The 22,244-nt window shown below is 43.9% G+C and overlaps 1 protein-coding gene across 1 annotated transcript in view; it reads left to right on the forward strand.

Moving 5' to 3' along the window:
• The window catches only part of ERLEC1 (endoplasmic reticulum lectin 1), a 1,019,547-nt gene that overhangs the window by 881,279 nt on the left and 116,024 nt on the right, over nucleotides 1-22,244 (forward strand). Inside the window, exon 12 of the mRNA XM_069608229.1 lies at nucleotides 20,425-20,502. Coding sequence (XP_069464330.1) covers nucleotides 20,425-20,502 — 78 coding nt within the window. The remainder of the gene's footprint in view (nucleotides 1-20,424; nucleotides 20,503-22,244) is intronic.

Consider the following 22,244-nt stretch of genomic DNA (forward strand, 5'->3'; position numbering starts at 1 on the left):
TGCTACTCTAGCATTCATTGCAAACGTGCCACTGCAGGCTATCTGCAAGGCAGCTTTATGGATTTCAGTGTACACTTTCACACAGCATTACTGTGACACGCAAGCCAAAAATGACTCCCAGGTAGGACAAGCAGTATTAAAACATTTGTGTCTTGTCTTCTATCAACACACCGTCTTTATCAGTTGCTGTTTACTAGTCTATGCAAATTATGTGATTCTAGGCAGATCCACAAGCCTCGGAAGACCAGCATTATATACCTGTAGTAGTCTTTCTGATGCTTGCATCTGCTTCGATTCACACGCGCTCACCCATCCTCCCCTCGTTGGGAGTGGAAGGTATAGACAATAGGTTTTATGGGAGGGTTTACAAAACAATTCTCAATTCTTCACATCCATCTTCCACTAAACACTTCATTCCGCCTCCGGTCAAAAAAATAACAATCCGAGGACCGCGTGAAGGATCATAAGTATGGTACACGTCACTGTACAGATACTATTACAGAAAATGCCCCATCATCCCTTTTCTAAATCGAAAATAAATTGTGTAATAATCTGCACCAACCGCTAGATGTCGGCCTATACAAAGCATGTGAATCTAAGCAAATACAAGCATCAGAAAGACACTTACAGCTATGTAATACTTGTCATATATATTCCTATGCTGAATGCACTCTTTCATATACAACTAACTTTGTTTCCAGTATAGCATAAACCTTAAAATAAAATCCACGGCAAGTATTGATAAATCCCTATTTTTGTTACTATTTTATATCTCGACTTTAAGAAGTTGTATTCTGAAAATTCATCTTCGCTGTGAAGATTTGCATGAATGCATACCAGAATGTGAATGCTTCATCGGATCTCACAAGATCAGTTAATTGCCAAAGGTTGTGAAAATCCATCTACGGGTTCAAATGTTTAATTACAAAGCATTTATTCAATTTTCCTATGTCATGTGCGATGCAACCTTAACTATACTATCACAACAACAGGCATGGAATATATATATATATTTTTTTAAATGTGTTTTCGTCTCAGAGCCATAAAAGCAGAATAAAATACAATTCGATAAAAAGAATTACAATGCAGTACAAATCAAATACAAATAGAGCATCATCAGGAGTACATAAAATCTTGGTGCCAGTTATAATGTACTAGACCACAGGTTCATTCGTAAAAACCATATAACTAACAAAAATAGCCATCTGTATTCATCTGTAATTTTTCAACATCCTTAGTTTAAAGCCACCTTCCTATAGGGTGGGTTCTGTGATGGCATTTCTCTCAATGTTCTCTAATAATTTAGTTATAAGCGGCCAGGCCCTATGAATGGTACGGGCCACCGTAAACACAACGTATTGCCTCCCCTCCCCCAAACCAAGCTCATAAGGTGCTTCAAAGCATCACGATACCTGCCCAAGTCCTCAGTATACCACATAGTCTCAACCCATAAAATATAGGTTTTAAAGCAAGTGACTCTTTGATCCAGCTTAAATCTAATTCTAAATATAATGGAACAGATGGGCGCTTATTGGCAACAAGAGTAAACTCTTTAGGAAACTAGTCTCAATTCTTTTGAGTGCTGTCAAGGAGCAATGGCCCCAAATTTCGACACCAAAGGTGGAAGCTGTGACCGCCTGCCTGCTATAATGTTCAAGGGCAGGCAAAATCACCCCAAGTCGTCTTAAGAAGGATTTTGTAGCCCCTGTATGTTTTCAGAGATTGGAACAGGCTTTATCCAACTGCAGGCTCCACCTGCCATTTTCGTGGAACCTGATGCCCAAGTAGTCATAAAACAGTGCATGTTCCAATTCAGTTATTAACAGTAAAACTCAATGAACTGTGTTTTGCGAGCTGGGGTTTAAAGACTATCATATTTGTTTTATCAGTATTTAACCTTAACTCCAGTTCCTTATATCAGCAGAGAAATAATTTCAAATTTGCTTTTAGACCATGCTGGGAGGTGTATACAATCACTGCATCATCTGCATAGAATAATGCTGGATAGATATCATGACCCATCTTTGGGCTTTCACGGGAGCCTTGCACCAATTCCTCAATTTCTTCAATATACATATTGAATATAAGGGGAGCAAGAACACACCCTTGTCTTAACCCCCTTTGAACTTTAAATGGCGCTGACAGCTCCCCTGTCAGTCTGCATCGCCCATATGCCCTGTTTTTGGCTTACAGTAAGCAATTTTGGGGGGACTCCCTTTTTCTTCATAATCTGCCAAAGAATGACCCTAGAAACACTTTCGAATGCAGCACGCAGATCCACAAACACTGCATAGAGCTTCAGCTTAAACAACACTGCGTATATCTGGATTAGCAGAGGCAAACAAAAGTTTTGGTCAACTGTGCTCCTTTGCATGCGGAATCCCGCCTGTAGGTCACTAATAATTTTTTTCATCAGCCAAGCCTGCAGGTGGGGTAAGACAGCTTTTGCAAAAATGTTGTGCGCACTATGTAGGAGTGATATCGGACAGTAATTGGCCAGTAAATCCCTCCCCTCGTTTTTTATAAATTTGGACAATACCTCCATCTCGACAGGAGCTAGGTACAATGCCCATAGCCATAAAGACATTAAAGGTTCTACACAGTACCAGGCTCCATAACCCCATTTCATCTTTATATAGATTACCAGGAATTTGATGGGGTGCTTAATGGCAACAAGAGTAAACTCTTTAGGAAACATTCTTAATGTTCTGAGGCTTTACCATTCTTTTGGCTAGCAATTGCCTGCCGGATCTCCTCTACGTTGAAGTGCATGGTCTGCCCTCCATAGTCTTGGGTTAAAGATGGGGCGAGTATCACAGAACAATTAACATCATCTACAGTACTATCATACCATTTTTGAAAGGGCTGTCTCCCAGCTTCACCCGTAATTCAACAGTGGCACTTTGTGTCCCCATTTACCTAATTGCCAGCTATCTACTTCCAGTAAGTGACATGGCCACCATTCTCATGTGCTAACAAAAGGGCCTCTCATCCAAGGGATGCTAACACTTATTTTCTTTTTTACCAGCAGAGCCTTGTAATCCGATCGTAGCACCAAGAGTTGGATTTTATCTACTGCCCCTATTATATTTAAGCATTCCACTATCGTGTGTTTCGCAATCCTACAATCTTTATCGTACCATCTGGATTTAACAATAGTATGCTTTTAAACTTCAGATAGAATACAAGTTACAAATGTAATCTACTTCTCATTTACGCTATTAAATTCAATTAATAATGTAGGATTTTGAACATTTTCTGCACAGAAAGTTTGAATATTACCAAGGATTGCTTTGTATACGGTTTGCTTTAGATCTTGTTCCATCACCATGGACCACCTTACAGATTTACGTGAGTGGCCTACAAGAGTGATAGTTTCAGCCCTTTTTCCAACCGATGTTGAAAAAGCCCTAGACTTGAAGGATGACGCACAGGGGATTATGGTCACTTTTACTTATTTGAAGGGTCATGCATTTACTCACTCTGTTCCAGTCTTTTGCTGTAATCATTATGTAATCAAATAGGGTGGCACCGTTATGCCCCTTGAAAGTTGATTTTGCAGGTTGGTCCTCGGGAAAACAACCACTACAGGCTCTCATTTCCAAATTGTAAAATATACAGGCCTGTTGATAGCATAGTGGTGTTTCCTCTTTTGGTACCCTGCTGCTGTATGTGCTTGAATACCTTTGAGTTGATACGCCTTTGCAAACAGAAATAAAGCAACTGGCTCTGCGCACATAGGGTGCTAAGAATGCAAAATGACTCAGAAAAGATGCCCCAAACTTTGCAAAAAAACCTCACAAGGGACCTATGGGACCTCCTCAATAATGGAGGCTCATTTAGTTCCACCTACATGATGGGCCAAGTTAGTGAAGCAAAATGGATGTCCCATTACATGCTTTTGAATACCTCTTTGCTCTGCTGTACGCTGTCAGTGTGTCTGCTTTTCAAGGTAGGAATGTCCCAAGCATTGTCTTTGTCTTTCAAACTCCTACTGATTCTCTTATGGTTTCCAGTTGTAAATTCAGGTCCCCTGCGATAATGATATAAGGCTTCAGGGAAATGGTTCCTATCTTCGAATTCATCGTCTCTTGAATGTTTTCCGCTACCGCTAGACCTCCAGCTCCTAAAGGCCTGTTATAGAAATTGAATAACCAAATCGGGTGTTCACTCCCAGTACGTACACAAAGATGTTGAAGATCAACTTTACCGGATGAGATATTAGTGACTTCCCAATTTAATGAGACTGTCAGTAACACAATTAAACCACCCGTTGTTCTTTCCCATGGGCTCTTGATTGCAGGCATCTGAAAGGCTTGGTATCCCTGAAAAGCCAGAGGTTCCAAGAGACAGTTTTCTTGCAAAAGGATTACATGAAATCCTCTTACAAAGTTACACCAGCAAGGATCGTCGAGATTTTGAGTAAGCCCAACTATATTCCATGAAAGCACCTGGCAACCCATGTCTAATGGTCGATTCATAATTTCCTGGGCCACTTAGTCCACTTCCTCCAAATCAGGCGAAATTGCACCCCGAGCAGGAAACTGAGCTATTGTGCAAGGAATTGGGGTTGCAGCTCTTTTCTGAATACAATAGATGGGTACATGAGGGTAATAAAGATGTGGGTACCCTTTGGTGGGGGAGCCCTGGAGTCTATGGCCAATATTCCATCAGCCAGATCCCATGACCGAAAGAATACCTGCAAACAGCCAATATTGCTATCAGGCCTCAAAATTCGGGTGCAAATCTGATCTGATAGTGAATAGCCTTTAGCATTCCTAATCCAGTAGATGCACTTGTTCTTCCAGGAAGCCTAATCCTCCAAAGCTTTCTGTGGAAGTTTTGGGATGTTAACCATTGTAACAAAAGGTGGTCTTGACAAGTGTTCTTTGAGTCTAGTGCTTGGAATTTTTTACACAAGAGAGATTTTGATTTGTGTGCCCTTTTTGAGCACCAAATAAACTTGTGGAACTACGTCCAAGGGCCATTTGTTATTTCATATAGCTTAAGCCTTGATTCAAATTGGATGTCGTAACTTGCCGGTTATTTGCTCATTCACAATTTTGCCATTCCTTTAGCAGACCCTTGTTACCTGCCAAGGCCTCAGTAGGTGACAATGCTACATTTTCATTCTTATACTGGATAACATGCTGGGCCCTAGCAGAAGCATTTCCACAAGCCTTTGTTTATTGGTTTCACAAATTAAAACCTGTTACATATTTGTCATCAGCTCCTCACAGAGGAGATTCCAATCCATTCTTCACTTGTGAAAGAATCAGTAAACACAATTTCCAACAAAGAATAAACCATTTTTTAACAAAAAACAAATATCAATTAGGTGATGTTCCCCGTACATGGCTTGTCAGCTTCCCTCCTTAGGTTCCCCTCCGGGCTTAGAACAAATTCAAGAAACTTCTTGGCTGCCAATACTATGCTGGTTCTCGCACCCAAGAGAACCCATTCCCACCATTGTTCAGCCGATAGTTTGGGAGTGGGCAGCATGACGCCCTAAGAAGCATTCTCGAATTTTAGCCAGCTATTTACAAGATGTCATTAAGTGCAATAACGTTTCAGTCCTTCCCCGCGCCCCACTCCACAATATCTACAATGTGAATTTAACTGATCAATTTTCTTCCTTAAGAGTTAGATCTCTCTAGTGTCGATACTATTCAGTCTACAATGCAGAAGGAGATCTCTGTAGTGGGCAGAGGGAAACCTTTGCAAATAGTGGGAGGTAATTCAGACCTTTCTGCTCCCTACTCACGATCGGTCTCAAACTGTCAGTACCTCTCCTCTCTACTGTTGCTATCCAGTCCATATTCTGAAGCTTTTTTTCACGCTTACTGGCTTGGCCACTAAGTCCTCCAACTTAACATTCAGCTTATTAAAGGTGGCCTCCACTTTTTACCATCTCCTCAGGCAGCTATCTTGGTCACAGCCTTGCCATTTTGTATTTCTTCCAGGACCGCTGAGTTTCCCAGTCTGGCTTTCCTATAAAAGGTCAAGATCTTCCGTAGCACTATCGAGGTTAATGATTGCAATCGCAGTTCATATCGTATGGTGGTCATTGAGAGGGAGGATGGTAATCTCAGGATCCTTCGCCTGAAGAACCCTTCTAATACTGCCCAGGTTTCCCAAGAGAGATTCAGCATTACTTTCCCGCCATAGGTCAGGATTTGCATAGCCTTTTGTTGGTACAAGGTTATGACCGGAATAAAGGTGTATCGCCCATATTTTCTATGTAAAGCCGCACCCTGTATTGAGTTTTTTTACTTTCTCCCTCAAGAGATAATGGTCCCGCTCATTTATATGTTTATTGATAACCACCCTAAGATAGGTGATGGAGTCGACTAACTCCAATTCAATGTTTTCCACCTTCCACACAAACCCAGATTTATGTTTCCTCTGCGTCGACGATAAGGCCAAGATCTTGGATTTCTTGACATTGATCTTCATGTTATTGGCTATCAGATAGTCATTAAAGGCTTCAATTTGCCTTTGTAAGCCATGAAGACAACATCATCGGCATACAGGATCTATGGTATCTCATTCGCATTTAACCTAGGCAGGAATGGTCACACCAGTTTCTGCGAGTCACCCGGTTCAGACACATAGAGGCTAAAAAGCAGTGGCGCCAGGGCAAACTTCTGCTTTAAACCCTGATGGGTGTCAATTGTCCTCGAGAGTTGGCCCTTGGGTATCTAATTTGGATGGATGTATTTGTGCACAAGGCCCTCATGGCCCCGAGCAAATCTGGGGGGACAGTTCCAATTCTCCAACTTTGTCCATAGGTGCTCCCTATGTATCCCATCAAAGGTCTGCTTGAGGTCCATGAAGGCCATATATACACAGGATTTTGACTCGATAGCATTTTGCTTCAGAATATTAATTAAGAACAGATTGAAGGAGGTCCCCACTTCCTTCACAAAACCCGTTTGCCAGAGGTCTAGCCTTCCAGTGTCTGGCCCATGTGGTAAGCAGTAGCAATGACGCAAACAATTTCTGCATGGAGTCCAAAAGGGCGATAGTTTCTTGGAATAAAGCGGTCGCCATTTTTAAAGATGGGGACAATAATAACCTCCCGCCATGTTGTTGGAACGTGTCTGGTAAGCATAATTTGTTTTAAGACCGAATGAACCAGTCCCCCCATGCCTCGGTGTTCTCCATTAGCATCTGATTAGAGATCCCATCTGGGCCTGCTGGTCTCGAAGCACTCGGTCTGCTTATCATTAATCTAATCTCTTGTTCATCACATGCAAAAGTCCATCTCCCACCACTGGGGGTGTTCATTTTACACCCTTTATCCTGCAGTTTATCAAACAAAAGCATGTAATGCGACACCCATTTTGCTTCACTAACTTGGCCCATCATGTAGGTGGAACTAAATTAGCCTCCATTATTGAGGAGGTCCCATAGGTCCCTTGTGAGGTTTTTTTGCAGTTTGGAGCATCTTTTCTGAGTCATTTTGCATTCTTAGCACCCTATGTGCGCAGAGCCAGTTGCTTTATTTCTGTTTGCGAAGGCGTATCAACTCAAAGGTATTCAAGCACCTACCCCTTTGCAGCCTTCATATATCCCTTCGCAGCTGCCTCCTCGCTATCACTAGCATATTATCATAGGCATGTTTTGGGGCCTCCCTTTTGTTACTATTCTCAGGCTTGGAATCATTAAAATCTTTGAGAATCCAAAGGTATTCTAGCTGCGACTGGTTTTGTTCAATGACATTATGATATTGCTCAGCAATTTTTACAACCTCCTGACCTTTTAGCCTCAATCTGTTTTTCCCCCAGGTGACCTCAACTGATGCCATAAGATTCATAGGAGGGAGTGGGCTGGTATCAAGCTGGGTGATAGCCAAGAGATCATGGTCACTGTGAAGCTGCTTAATGATTTCAAATTTAACCACACAAGGTATCAGGTTTCTGGACACAAAACAAGAGTCCAGACACTATCTCTGTAAACTTCTACCCCATGTGCATGCTCCTGGTTGATCCCGAGTCAATTGAGCGTTTAGCATAGACCGGTTTCTAGCCTTTGTCTCTACTACCCAGCTTCAACCTCTATCATCCAACTGCTCCTCATTTAGAGGGCCACCCTTCGCACGTCAGCAAGTGCAAATTCAAATCCCCACATATAATGATAAACGCTGTCAATCATTGCATCATCAATCATTTTTATGATAGAGTTCACAAATGTAACCCCTTTGGCCATATTCACTCGCCAGTATGTATTCACCAAAAGGTCATGAGTTGTCTCTGGATAAATTCCTTTGGTTAGTTTTAGGATTTGAACATAGGGGTTCAGATTTACGCAGCTGTTTACAGTTATTCAAGCGTCCACCGTTATCACCGTCAGAAGGCCGGAGTATGGTCTTCCTAGAATTCCTTTCATAGCTGAATTCAAGTAAGATTCATACCCTTCACATGATGGTTTAGTCCTGAGCCACGTTTCCTGACGACATAAAAAAATCAGTGGCCCAGCAAACAAGCATTTTTTGCAAGCAGCATTTGGAATCCTCTTGTGTTCCATGAGCCTATCAGGATCCTATGTTTTTTCGTAGTAGAGCTAGTCTATTCCTGATGACTATTGGCCAGGGCTCCAGGTAGCCAGTTCCAATTCTTGGACTTTGCCTTTTGATATATTATCATGAGGGGAACTGGATCTGCTCCTTTGTTTAGGATTTTGATTCTCAATAGTGAATTTTAAGGACCCAAGTCCTTTTGATTGAAGGGTTGCTTCCTTACCTTCAAGGTTTCACCATTCACCAAGGCTTCTTTCATGAATGATAGTTTTAGTGCATTGTCGAACCATGGCATTTTATTAACTCTGTCGCAGCCTCATAGGGGCCATCCTTGGACTCATCGCGATGATCAGTCAGCTCATAGCCCAAAGGTAAAAGCTTGTCACTTTGGGCCAACAACGATCCCTTTGTAGATTCCGAGACCAAATGGAGAATCACCCAGTCCATCTCATTTTCAACTACAAACTCCACCACTCTAATATTAATATCTTCCGTGGTAATATGTCTGAATGCCGGGATGTATTGAAAAAGCTTGATGACATTTCTTCTATTCGGGATAGTGGCATTAAGGCCCGATATTATTCTTTCAAGATAAACCTTCAGGTTTTTTTTGTGCAACACTCAAGATGGAATCTGGTGTCGGATAGGTTCCTGCAGCTGGCTACGGGGCTTTGTCAGGTGCAACGTATCTCGACTTGCTTCAGATCTTCTTGCCCCTATGTCATTCCCTTTAGGACCATGTCGCAATAGCCTTTTTTCTTCCATTGTCAAAAACGGCTTATCTGCATGGGCCACTCCGGGCCGGCCGTTTCTGGCCATTGATTTGTGCTTCCAGCACTCACAGATGAATGGATGGTTGCGTTGTTTGCCTGTTAATTTCAACCCATTCTGAGCTGCTTAGGTTGGCCCATTCCTCCACCTCATCTACTTCCCTGTCCATTAGATTGCTTAGACGAGTCTCGGTAGATGTTTCATCTCCCTCTATCTCTGCATTTAAGCGCACTGGTGGCAGTACCACTTCGGCTTCTTTGGCCAGTGTCAGTTCTCTCCTTGGCCTTTTAGGGGGCTGCTTCATGGCCAGAAGCAGCGGTATCCTTCGATTTCTTAGAAAGGCCCTTGAACCATTTGATTTCTGCTTCCTCATTGGTATAACATTTTTTGATTTTCTTACTCGTAATTCTGTCACTAAGCCCTCTGCCAAGAGGCTCAGGCAGATCTTGTTTCTTGATGCCTGGTTTAAATATTGAGAACATGTTTGTATCGTTCACTGGGCCTTGGATTACAGGTTCCATTGAAGCCATTACTTAAACTACTTCCACGTCATCACTATGGATAGGCTGCTTAGTCGATTTCAATTTCGGGAGGGTTTCAGCTGGGTTTTGGACTTTTTTTTTACATTGTAGCGTCATCCATTCGCAATCTTCTAAGATAGCATCCATGAGGAGAGTCTTAGCCGATGATTCCCTCCTCGCCATGTCACAAAGGCGATTTTGCCACTGTAATGATACTTCGGCTTCTTTATTCAGTCAGACATCGACATTATTGATAACATTTTTAATACCTATTAATTTGGTCTGTACCATTGCAATTAATGTTGCTTAGTCTTGCAGGGAGCCATGAATGGATTCGTACAATTTGGTGAACGTGGATAGGGAGATGGTAAGGGAAGCCATCATCGTCCTTTGAAGCTTGCTCATGTGATCACCTGGCGGGTTCCAATCTCCGCTCCGAGGATCCCAGTTTTGGTGTGAAGTATGTGAGCTTGTCATCAAGGGAGAAGAGGAGCTGGAATTTAACAAACTCTTAACCGAATTTGAGTCCTCATTGTCTCCTAATTCAGTATCGACGTTGGTAGTCGCACTTGCACTTTCCGTTTCCATCCACCCAGTCGGTCCCTCTTGGGGCTCCCGGCCTCTTGTATTCATATCTTCATGGTTTCTCATACAGGGAGAGAAACCAGATTGTTTACCTGCAACCAGAGGCTCTCTGAGGATTGGCCTCCCCCATCGGGACCCAAAGGAGCGGGGACGAAAGCATTTTCTAGGTTCCCATTTGCAATAGACAGCTCTTCATCTTGTGCGTTAAGCCTGTCCTTGATCACGGATAAGCTCTTCCTTTTTTGGTCTGTAATTTTCTCAGTAGCGTAGATGGTTCTCTCGCCTTAAACTTAGATCAGTTTAAGATTGTAGCAGTTGACTTAGGGCACCTTATTCTCCCCCTTGTCCGTTTGAAAAAACTGCATCATTTGTGTCATAGTCCGCCCCCAGATTTCTCATATCTTCCATTGTGTCCCTAAACTGCATAGAAACATTTCCCTTTCCAGGCGTCTGTAATCTCTCCACTAGGAGACCAGGGACTGGGGAGGTGATCGACAGTGTGGGACCGGCTGGTCCTCTTCTCTCCGGTAAGATGTTATCCCCTTGAAGTGATTGAAGGATTCCTAGTGGAGAGGACCGCTCGCCGACTTCAGCTGGCACCTGAGAAGGATTTGAGTCTGCACACTCTCCGTAAGCATCAATGACCATGGTGGTGGTAGTCACATTTGCTAGGATCGCTTTCTCCATTACACCCAGCAAGCATCCGCTCCTCTCTCCCGTGCTACCAGGGCCACCCCTCCCGAATAAGGCATAGAGATGCCCGGGAGCCCTGCTGCTTGAAGTTCTAGGGAGCAGTTGGATGCAGCGCAGTGCTTTACCTGCATTCTAGTCCGAATTGCTGGTGGGCTACTCATTTGCTTTGACGTATCCCAGCCGCAAGGAGCCTTCACAATGACGGGGGCGTAGTCGGTAGCGAGTGACCAAAGGAAAGCCGCCAACTCCCTGCTCCCTGGCAAACATCGGCATACACTACTTACAAACCATTTTCGCTCCGCGTACGCAGAGTATGGGTGATTTAAAGATGCCAAGGCTTCCGGTCTCACGTAGCCGATTCTCCAAAGTTAAAGGGCCAGTACAATACAATGCAGTGCAGTTCACAATCCACAAAGGAACACCGGCAAACACCACTTACAATCCACTTTTGGAGCTATATTGGCTTTTAATTGTCTAATTTCATCAACCAAATCAACCAAGGACCTGATCTCTACCAACAGGCCCTTAATCGCAATGTCAAGGGATTATGAATGGTCAGCAGTTGTTTGAGCTCCCTGCTCATACCTGCTATCTTCACCAACCGCTAATTTACTAATTGGCCTTCTAATTTTAACTCAAGTTCCCCTTTTAGCACCTTTCTTCTTTCGTAGCTTTGCAGGCCTTTGGAGTAAAGAAAATTCAGTCTGCTCCTTGTCCACTAATACAGAGAATCTATCCGTCGTACTAACCACGGTTCTTTCTATAGTATTCGTATTAAGACACAAATCGTCATTTTCAAACGTTAACCGGGACCTCTAGGTCCACAGTAGGCTTCTGCTAAGGGCATGCTGACTCCCCCAATGGGTGACATTCGATTATAAAATTTGCGTCCGTTAAAGGAATGGTTTGGTCAAAATTTTGTATTGTCCCTACGGGTCAGCCATGTGTTTTTAAGCCTAAGTCACTCGATTTTAGAAAAATTTCCTATGGACTTTACTCGAGTTTTCGTCCATTAAACGCATGCAAAAACAGGCATCAGGGCACTGCCATTTGGTGATAATCCTATCACTTGCCGCATCGCCCTGGCTGACCTGCTTTTGCGGCACTAAATCATATCCCCGCCCCTGAGCCTGACATTATCAAAACATTCATATTCCCCGCCTCTCTCCGTGACGTTACTGTGCTGCGTAGGCAAACGCGCCCAGTCGTCTTCTACGCGACTTCACACAGAACCCGGAAACCAACACAGATCAACTCACAACACAGCGCGCCACAATTCAGAATATGAAACTGTACTTTCAAATCAAACAGCAACACGGTACATTTGGTAAAGTACATTTATTTACCATTAAATGTTTATAGAATATTCAGCAATTGGCATATTAAATCGGTATGTCATTTTTTTTCTTTTCTCTCTATCCGCAAATCCTGTTCCGTTTTTATCGTGAGTCGCGCTGTTACTTTATGGTACACGGGGTGTTGGTTTTCGTTAAAAGAAGCACTTTGGTCGCACGGTGAACCGCAAGGTTGTTCCATCAACTAGGCACTAGGCCAGCGTAAAGGTTGATATGTTGCTACTAGCCGCTAGTACCGCGTAAAGGCATATGGGCCCTTGGCGATCATCTCATAAGATCGTCAAAGTGGTGCAGTTGTTTACGATAAGCTGCAGCTGGCGGTTGAAGAAAGCATCTGCCGGGGTCTGAAACTGGTGGCAGTAGCAGTAGGGTAGGATATACCTGTTTTGAAAACATAAAAATTATAATTAGTCTCACCAGCCGATCTTTGTTAATATTATTCATTTTATTTATTTTGGCCGATCTGAAACTATTTGCTTTCAAGGATAGTGCAATGGAGTATGTTCGGCTCTAAAATCAATGCGAAAACTAACGAAATAAATCGAGGTTAACACACAATGAGAAACAACTGTTTGTCTACATGCGTGTGGAATGTGGACCTGCATGCCCATGTGCCCGGTACAAAGACGATCCCACAAACGTTTTACGTGCTCTTCATTCATTAATTCATCCATTCATTAATTCTTCATTCCGGTATAAAAGCGTCTAAAGAGTTACTTACATTATATTTGCAATTTCCATTGTTCTCTGCGTAATGCAGTCCGTAAATCCCACTGTGCTCTTGACTACGATTTTTCGTACACTGAACTAACATGAAACTTTGTCTAGTTTCAGAATTTTCTGCCTTATCGTCTTTTACATTATTGCACCCCTCCTTCAAATGAAGTTCTTTTCGACATGGTCCCTGTCTCTCAAGATCAAAAAACAATAGAACCTTATACTGCCAGTGTGAGTTGTGGGCCTCTTCAGGCCACCAGCTGAAAATCAAAGCCGCTGACCTTCACTCTAAACGAGCATACATTCTTACTTTGCAACATCCTGTAATAAAGCCATCTGTGAGAACTTGAATTTTCAAATCCATCTATGTACTTGGCCTCAATGTGCAAATGTGAACTGGCTTCTCTCCCATCTGCAACAGCTCGCCCTGGCGCGTTCTGAGGCTCCCAATTTTGTCCTCGTTGTCCGCGAGCTTTGCAGCCCTAGAGAACCATAACTATGGAGACATTGGGCCTCATTACACGGTAGGCGGTGAGCCATGGCGCTATTAGCGCCATGGCTCATGCGGGTAAAATACTGGCACCGCCTTGACGGAAAGGGGATTTACCGCCCCATTCCAAGGTTGGAGGGGCGGTAAATCCCCTTTCCGCCATTGCCCTTCCCCATTCCCATTTCTGCCCCATAGGGCTCTATGGAAATGGGGAAGGCGCTAATTACGGCACCGCAATTTTGCAGTGCCGTAATTATCTCCGAGGTCCCTTAGCGGGTTGGATTTTAATGCCTGCAAGAAGCAGGCGTTAAATCCTCCAACCCGCAAAGGGACCTCGTAGTACGGCGGTAAGGGTTAACGGTCACCGTTGCCATTAACGGTGACCGTTAACCCTTACCGCCGTCCGTGTAATGAGGCCCATTGACTTTTTGGGGGAAGGTCAGGGAAAGTATAACATACCCTAGGAGTTGAGTTGAAAGTGAGATTTGTTTGTTTGTTTTATTATTTGCAATACGCATGCCTTGCTAAACGTAGTTACAGCAACAAAAATATATACATACACATATTGACAAGGTCAGCGCTATGAGGTGAATAGAGAGAGAAGTCAAACATGACACCCAGGTTGTTCGCCACCCAGGATGGTGAAGGAAGGAAGGAAGGGAGGGGTTAGGGTTAGCATACTTTGTATGTACACTGTACAATAACATTTATTTACAAAAAGACAATCATATTACAATTATTTCAACCGGGATTTGTACTTCACAACCAGCTCTGCTTTGGGTGGACATGGCACAGTGGCAATGTTTGGTGGCAATGCATCAGTGCTCTGCACAGACACGTTCAAAATTCCATATCTCTGCTTCTCGAGTACAGCAACAATAAGGCTTTTTACAAAGTCGAACTCCATTTCCTCATAGACTGGTTTGATGACCCATTGCTTACTTCTTTTAGAAAACACCTTAGTGTAGCGAGGCATCCTTACATTACCCGTAGTCCTAGATTGTTCACGGCAGAGATTCTCGTTATGGGCCAAGACCGCAAGTAGAGTCCTATGTTTCATGCCCTGTATGCTGAAATGCAAGCGCTTTGGCCTGTACTTTAGGCACATATTGTGGAACACCTCCAAACCTCCTGTGTGACAGAATTCTGTCAGTCCCCTCAAATCTCTAGATAGAGTTTTATCGAAAACAATCTTCTCAATGGCTTTGTGTGTCAGTGAAGATGGAATCAACCACTTCTTCTTCCTTGCCTCCTCTGGGGACAAAGGGCCATGTTCACATTGGTGGAAATGTAGGTTTTCTGACCAGTAGTGAACGTTGGTACAGTGGTGCATCAGTGACTGCCATTTTTCAAGTAGTATTTCCACTGACCCTTCACAAGTATTGGAGCTCCACCAAAGATGGTTGCTGATAGACTGGGACCACTGTGAAATACTTTCCAAACCTTTTTTTTTCCCTGCAGCCGAGATTTTCTTACTGATTGATTTAGCAAGATGCCATACGTCAAATTGATGATTAATATGTGGGAACTGCTCTCTCATTGTCTTGGCAATTGAAACGTCTCTGTCCGTGGCTATGAGGTCGATGTGCATTCCCCTTGATTGTAGATATTCCACTGATTTTATAAATCCTAGTTTCTCCATGGCCACTGAGGATGTACATTGTGTTACCTGCACGACCACCGAACTCCCAATTTTCTTACTATCCATGTCCTGAAAGTGGTAGGTGCAGTACTTGGCAGAAAATCCAGGGCTGTAGCACTGTCCATCTCTGGCTAGCCTGAATTGCTTCCCTTCGAATGTACTTGCTAGAGACAATTGTTCAATTTTCCAAGCATCACTAATGGCCGGAAACGGATAATCATGTTGGTATTTGTAGTACTGTGTTTTAGAAATGAAATGAAGTCCCAAAAACTGAAAGAAAGACTCTAACTTTCTAAAACTGGACCCACTAAAAAGTGAGGCAGCTGCACACAGTAGATTGCCTGCTGGCAGCTTCCCCAGAATCGGTTGTGCAGACCATGAGAACGCATGATTTAATCTACAGGTGGCATGTATTTTGACGTTACTGCCTTGTTTTTGACGAGTCACATGAATCAATGGCCTCCGACATACTTTCCCTCTGGCGGAATGCCCACATTTCAGCATACTTATAATATCCATCAAACAACTGTCGAATACTATGTATTTGCCCTTTTTCATTAGACTGTCATCCGGTGTCACACTTGTTTTAGACTGCATCGTTGAGGACATTTCACCACAACTGAAAGAAATATCGCCGATATCAGGTTCTGATGCGTCGCTGAATGCTGCTGCTGGTTCATTCTCTTTCATTTCAACATCTGTCTCTTCAACATTGATGGGAGAACACAACATTGTCGACAGCTTTTTTGGTGGCAATTTTTTGGCGGGTGTAGATTGTGTGAATTGATCTGCGACTACTTCCGAGCTATCCTCAATACATTCAGTACCATCTTCTTGTGGTGGTGCAGTCGCACTGTAGCAATGGTCCATTACAACTTTACTGGATTCTCCGGACACATTAATTTCATGTTCTGGCCATTGGATATGAGCATCTCTAGTCTCAACACGTGGCGTCTGAGCTAATAGTTCCTCCATAGTGTAAATGGTCTGGCAAGCAACATCTCTCATTCGCTTCACTGTCTGTGTATGTATAGTTTGTAGACCAACGGGAAACTACAGGGGCTGAATGGAGACACACTTATGTGGATTGCAGGGGGGGTGGCCTGCCTCAGGGGAGGCCTGCCTGGAGACACGGGGTCTGAGGAGGCCATGTGAGCGATGGCCCCTGGGCGTGGGATACCTTTTGAAGTGTACATGCTGTTTGGCCCCTTGGCCATTTGCGCCCGTGACAGCCCCCCATGCCAGCGCTCATCCCCGGGTGCGAACCGCCTTTGATAGAGGGGTGTGGGATGGATGGGCCGGTGGGCGTGCAGGCAAGTGTGTGGGAGCGAGGGGCCATCAGGCCCCTCTCATCCTTTACTTCTCAGTAGAAACTCGGACCAAGTGCCTCCAGTAGTGGGTCCGCCCCTTGCCCCTATGTGATGTTAACTTTGGTTGACATTCACGTAGATGGGACCACTGAGCAGGACACGGGGCATCCATTTTTGTACCCCCTTTCCACTCCATCTTGGTGACCAGGCCTCAGTGCGCAGAGCACCTGGCCTTCACCCTCGTTCCCACTTTGACTGGAAAACTCCAGAGGTATTTGCAACAGCTAATAAATGTAACACATCACTCTTCCTCTGAGATCACTGTCCTGCATGTGACCCAGCCTGAACTAAGCACATAGCTCGTTCATCTCCACAAATGCGTCCTTGCACACGCACCCTGTGGAAACTTACTGCCATTCTGACCCTGTGTCCCTGCAAGGTATTCTCTTCATGTGCCAGACCACTGACCACGCCATGATGCCCACCTAGCAGATCCCCAACTAACATTAGACCCCTACTGCAGTATATCATTGCCTATCAATAACAAATGCCACATACCGGAGATTTTTGTGAGCACAGACCCACACTTCAAACAGTGTATTATAGTGGTCAAGACCCTTAACCTAAGGCCTGTATAATCCAATGCTAATTGATAGTATAGCTATATGTGCGACTTTTATAGAGACATAACCGACTGAAAGATTTTGAACAAGTGTTATTTAGTGCATGCATTATTGAGAATATATTATGTTAGCTTAGATAGTGACCACCCTGCTTGACAGCGACCTGACCTTCACCCATTCGGAGCACAGATGTCTGACGTCCATCCTTGAATGGAGACACACTTGATTCATTTAAAAAATCGAAACAACCGTTGTTAAAATATGTGTGGTGTTTTATTTTTTATCTTATTTTGATGACACAAAAATACAAGACTTTACACATTGTACAGGTCAGGTTGCAGCACAGCGAGAGAAAATCCCCTGTACTGACCGCTGTCGCTTGGGAAAGTTTCTCTTATGGCACGAACGGCACAGGCGGGTATTACTCTCCGAACGCGGTGTCCAAGCCTTCCGTGAAGCCACCATGTAAAGGAAGGATAGGCCACCAGCGTGTACCACCTGTGAAAAGGAATGAAACAAACTGTTTTTAAATGACCAAGATAAGTTTAATAAACGTTTGTTGTCAATGACAATTCTTGTAACTAATGGCATTCTGCTCAGACAAATGCTATCTAGACACTGCACACTATTGAACGACTTTCATGCGTTACAATAATATGTATATGTAATTTTGGATATAGTAGAAGACCATGAAATAGGAGTGGCATGACAAGCAGAGTATACTTCCTCGTTACTCGGATTACGAGGACGAACAGTTGCGCGAAGTTCGTGCATAAGCACCATCATTATCCTCAACACGGACCGTGTGAGGCAGGCTGCCCTGAAGTCTGGCAGCTCGGTGAAACATTGTGGTCGTGGCTCGCCTTCCGAGATGTAGGCCACGCATCCCGAGTTTTCACAGCAGCAGCAGTTCTCGTCCTCGGTTGGCATTAGCTCGCACCGATTGCATGTGCACCAGGTGGAAACACCGTCCATGCGACTAGGTCCAGGCTCTTCAGCTGTTGAATCGTCCTCCCAACTGCCGTCCGAAGACCCATAGTTTTCGCGTGTTTCCCTTTCCAGTAGTTCCTCCTCGGTATACTCTGGCTCGTACATGTAGGGCATTATTGTAGCCATTGTGTGTTAAACAAACTAAAATAATTTACAGCGGTGGTACTGGTATCTGTTGACACAGGATACAAGCAACGAAGGTAGCTGACCAGGGCACAGAAACGAGTCACAGAATACTCAAAGTAACACAGAGAGAGGAATGGAATCGAAAATCTGCTGCTGTGTGTTGTGAAACGGTCTGTTTATACTTATTGAGGAAAGGGGCATCCTGCCATTTCCATGGCGACACTTCATTAGCTGAAGCGCAGCAAATGTTGACACGAGATGTGCTTTGGCGTTGTGAAATGGACGGTACGCGTCTGCTGATGACAGGCTCAGGGGCGGGGGTTATGATTTAGTGCCGCAAAAGCAGGTCAGCCAGGGCGATCAGGCAAGTGATAGGATTATCACAAAATGCTTGTTTTCGCGTGCGTTTAATGGACGAAAACTCGGGTAAGGTCCATAGGAAATTTTTCTAAAATCGAGTGACTTAGGCTTAAAAACACATGGCTGACCCGTAGGGATAATAACAAATGTTGACCGAACCATTCCATTAAATACCTCTCTCCACCCCTACAATGAACCAGGAACACACAGTTTTTCCCACAACCCTGTCCAGGTTTCTTACCAACTTCAAAGGGAATCAGCAGATTCTGTGATCGTTTTGCGGCCCAGGCAGCGCCATGATCCGCTCTGGCTGCACCACAGGGCCCTACTTCATTGTCCTCTAGTTCAATCAGCAGTTGGTCACAGATCACCTCTGAGATTACACAGTTAGAATCCGCACCTCCCCTTGATGACCCGCCCCCCCTACCCATTATTGTCCACACACTCCTCATCTTTGGGCCATCAATATCTCTAAGTAAGCCCTTTATCTCAAATATGAGGTTTTTAACCTCATTAATAGGCTTAAACATTCGTGAGATTTCACTTTGCCTGAATTCTGGGGAAGTAGAGGGGGTTGCCTTCCTTTTGGACATATTTCTAAAGAATTAAATAATTCACAGCTCAATAATACAGTATCACAAATCGTGAATTTAAAACAAGCAGTGTATAGAAATAAATAATAAGCAATAGTATAGGCAAAGGGTGCTGGGCACGCCCTACTGGCTCAAGAGGCTTGCAGAGTCCGACTCCTCTCCCTAAGCACCCTGTTAAAGCCCAAAAGTCAAATAATGCCACTTTTCAGTCAATGTCAATAACAGTGCCAATAAACCTATCCAATGATGCTCAAGATGGATAAAATTCCAGCAATGATCCGAAAATAAAGCTCTTCATAAACTTTGAGCAGTTTGCAATGATTTGTGACATCACATTAACCCACAGGTTGAAGCAAGTTGAATCAAGTTACAAAACGGAATCACTTACAAACGCCGCTTATGGAGACTTTGTCCTAAGCGGCAGCTCAACAACATGAGAAGCAGTCTCGTAACACTGAGCCGAGGCAAATAGTCCATGAAATCCCTGATGTCCCGTTACGGGCGCGTAATGCTCCAAGTGCTCCAGGAAGTTAAAATAATTCACAAGTGCTGCTCCGGAGCAGCAGACATCCTGCGGTCAGCAAGACACCCATGCTCTTTGTCCCCGGTGGGCTTTGCCCTCGCAGTGGGTGCTGGATCTGTTATAGCAAAGTTGGTGGGGCTAAATGCCAGCAAGGGAAAACGGAGGACTCCAAAGATTAGGCTTCACAGTCGGCACAGCAAACTCCTGCGGGCAGCAAGACACCCGCACCCTTTGTCCCCCGCTGGTTTATATATTTCTGTTAGTCTAAATATTACACAAGACAATTTTAAAAACAGCATCAAGAAATGGAATCTAATGATAGCATCTGTTTGAAGAGGTACTGTGGAGGGCTGGTCTTGCAGACACCCATATCAATGTGTATATTTAAAAAAAGCAATTTGGGAAACAAGGGACATTTTTAGATGCTGATCATAAAAGTAACTAACTACTTTCTTACAAAAATTACATATTATCATTGAGTTTTTTTCAGTGTTTTGCTTTCATCTTCACATTTATTGTGGTTCAATGGCACTTTTAAATATACATGTTTATAAAACGTTGTGATCATTCTAACTTAGTCATGTTATTTTTAAAACTCCGACAGAATGGTTTCGCATTTCTACGGCAATGGAGATGTTTGTGACTTGAATGAAAAGCCAAGACAAGTGATTGTCAAATTGAAGTAAGTTGACAATTTTTTCAGTTATTTGGAGCTTGTTCATTTAATAGTGCTTAGAAAAACACAGTAAACATGTAAATATTTTGGGGGTACCCTAGCTGGTGTTTGTGAGTGGTAACTCTGTTTGGACCTTACACTAACTGGTTGAATACAGTGTGCATGCTTTTGAGCTCCTTTGATATGCATTGACACCCTCACCAGTCTGTTGTTCATAGTAGAGGGTTGGTGATGTAGACGGAATCCACCCGCTCCATGTTGTGACCCTTAATGACGGTTTATTGAGGGTCCCCCAGCCCTTCTTTGATCGAATCAGAGATACAGATAGCACCTAGTGTGACAAAAGGATGCCTGGTGGACAGGGTGATGTTTCATGGAAAGGAAAAGTATGGCACGTCCTATAGTCTGTGTCTAGCACAAACATCTTCAAAGATAGCCATTTATTTTTCATTGTCTGTAAGCCCCGGATGTGTGTCCATGCATGGAGTGGGGCTGAAGAATTGGGGCATACTGGGTATGAAAGCTTCAGCCTGTACTATGTACCAGAGCCAAAGAGAAAGTCCTCAGCAGTGACCGGAATTGTACACAGTGAATGGTCACACTCCACATATCACCAGCAAAGATACTCACAGAGACATGGAGAAGATGGTGCTCCTGGTCTTTGTGCAACCATGTTTACACCACCTGATTCCATCGTGAACAGGTTATTTAAAAACATGTCCCACCGCAGCAAGGGCTCTGCTTGACCCCCATTACCAACAAATGCACAACATCTGCAGGAGACCACTACCACCGGCCACAACTATTTGAAGGAGGTGGAGCCATTTAGATCAGGCAAATGGACAAATAGACACACAAATCAGAGTCCTCATTCGGTCAGTCGCTCTGTCAGCTCCTGAATAAAAGGAGACCAGTATCTCCTCGCTGACTGGGTGGGGGATTGTTACAGGCTCATCCTGCTCCCCCACAACATGCTAATCTTCAGAGTTCTGTCTAGATGTGACACATGCTAATCTTCACAATTCTACCCCATCCATAATTGCCCAAATGCAAACTGTGTCTGAATAACACAATTGGCTTGATGTAAAGTATGGTTACCATACACACTGAGTCTGGTTTCAAAATGGTTACCTTAGACTAGTGTGGTGAATGCAGACTATGGCTGATAAGCAAAGGTAAACTGAGTGCCTAGGGAAGTAGGGTATTAGGTAGAGAGACAGGTGGATAGTTAATGGAGTGCAGTAGTGGCTATACCCCTACTTACACCAATAGCTAGATTTAAGACACAGAGTTAAGGGCAAAGCATCTAGTCTTCCATTTCCTCCCCCTGAGAAACCTTCTAAGTGCATAGCATTTCAACCCCCGAATCAGAGTGCAATCTGATGCATGGCTAGTCGTTGCGATTCTGTCGGTGGCGCGTGGCTAGTCTAGGCAATCCCTGAATGCTGAGTTTACTATCTTATACCGTTAGGTTAAATGCAGAATGCGGGACGCGGCTAACTAATGCAGTGGTGCTAAAACAGGGCCATGGCTTGCGCCATCAGGTCACAAGTGGAGTAACGGACACCTTGTGCAAATGGCTGGAACAAAATATGACAACCCAACACAATATAGGCTGAATGCATGTAGGTACATGATAATAGGTAAAAAAGTAATGAGTGGGTGCAGTTCAGTGGAGTACAATAATGGATGTACCCCCTGCCCGTGCCATACTTGCCTTATCAGTGGCTGCTGGTTGACGGCTTGGC

The sequence above is a fragment of the Ambystoma mexicanum genome, chromosome 4q (assembly GCF_040938575.1).
Source record: "Ambystoma mexicanum isolate Mex_15411 chromosome 4q, UKY_AmexF1_1, whole genome shotgun sequence".
NCBI classification, from domain to species: domain Eukaryota; kingdom Metazoa; phylum Chordata; class Amphibia; order Caudata; family Ambystomatidae; genus Ambystoma; species Ambystoma mexicanum.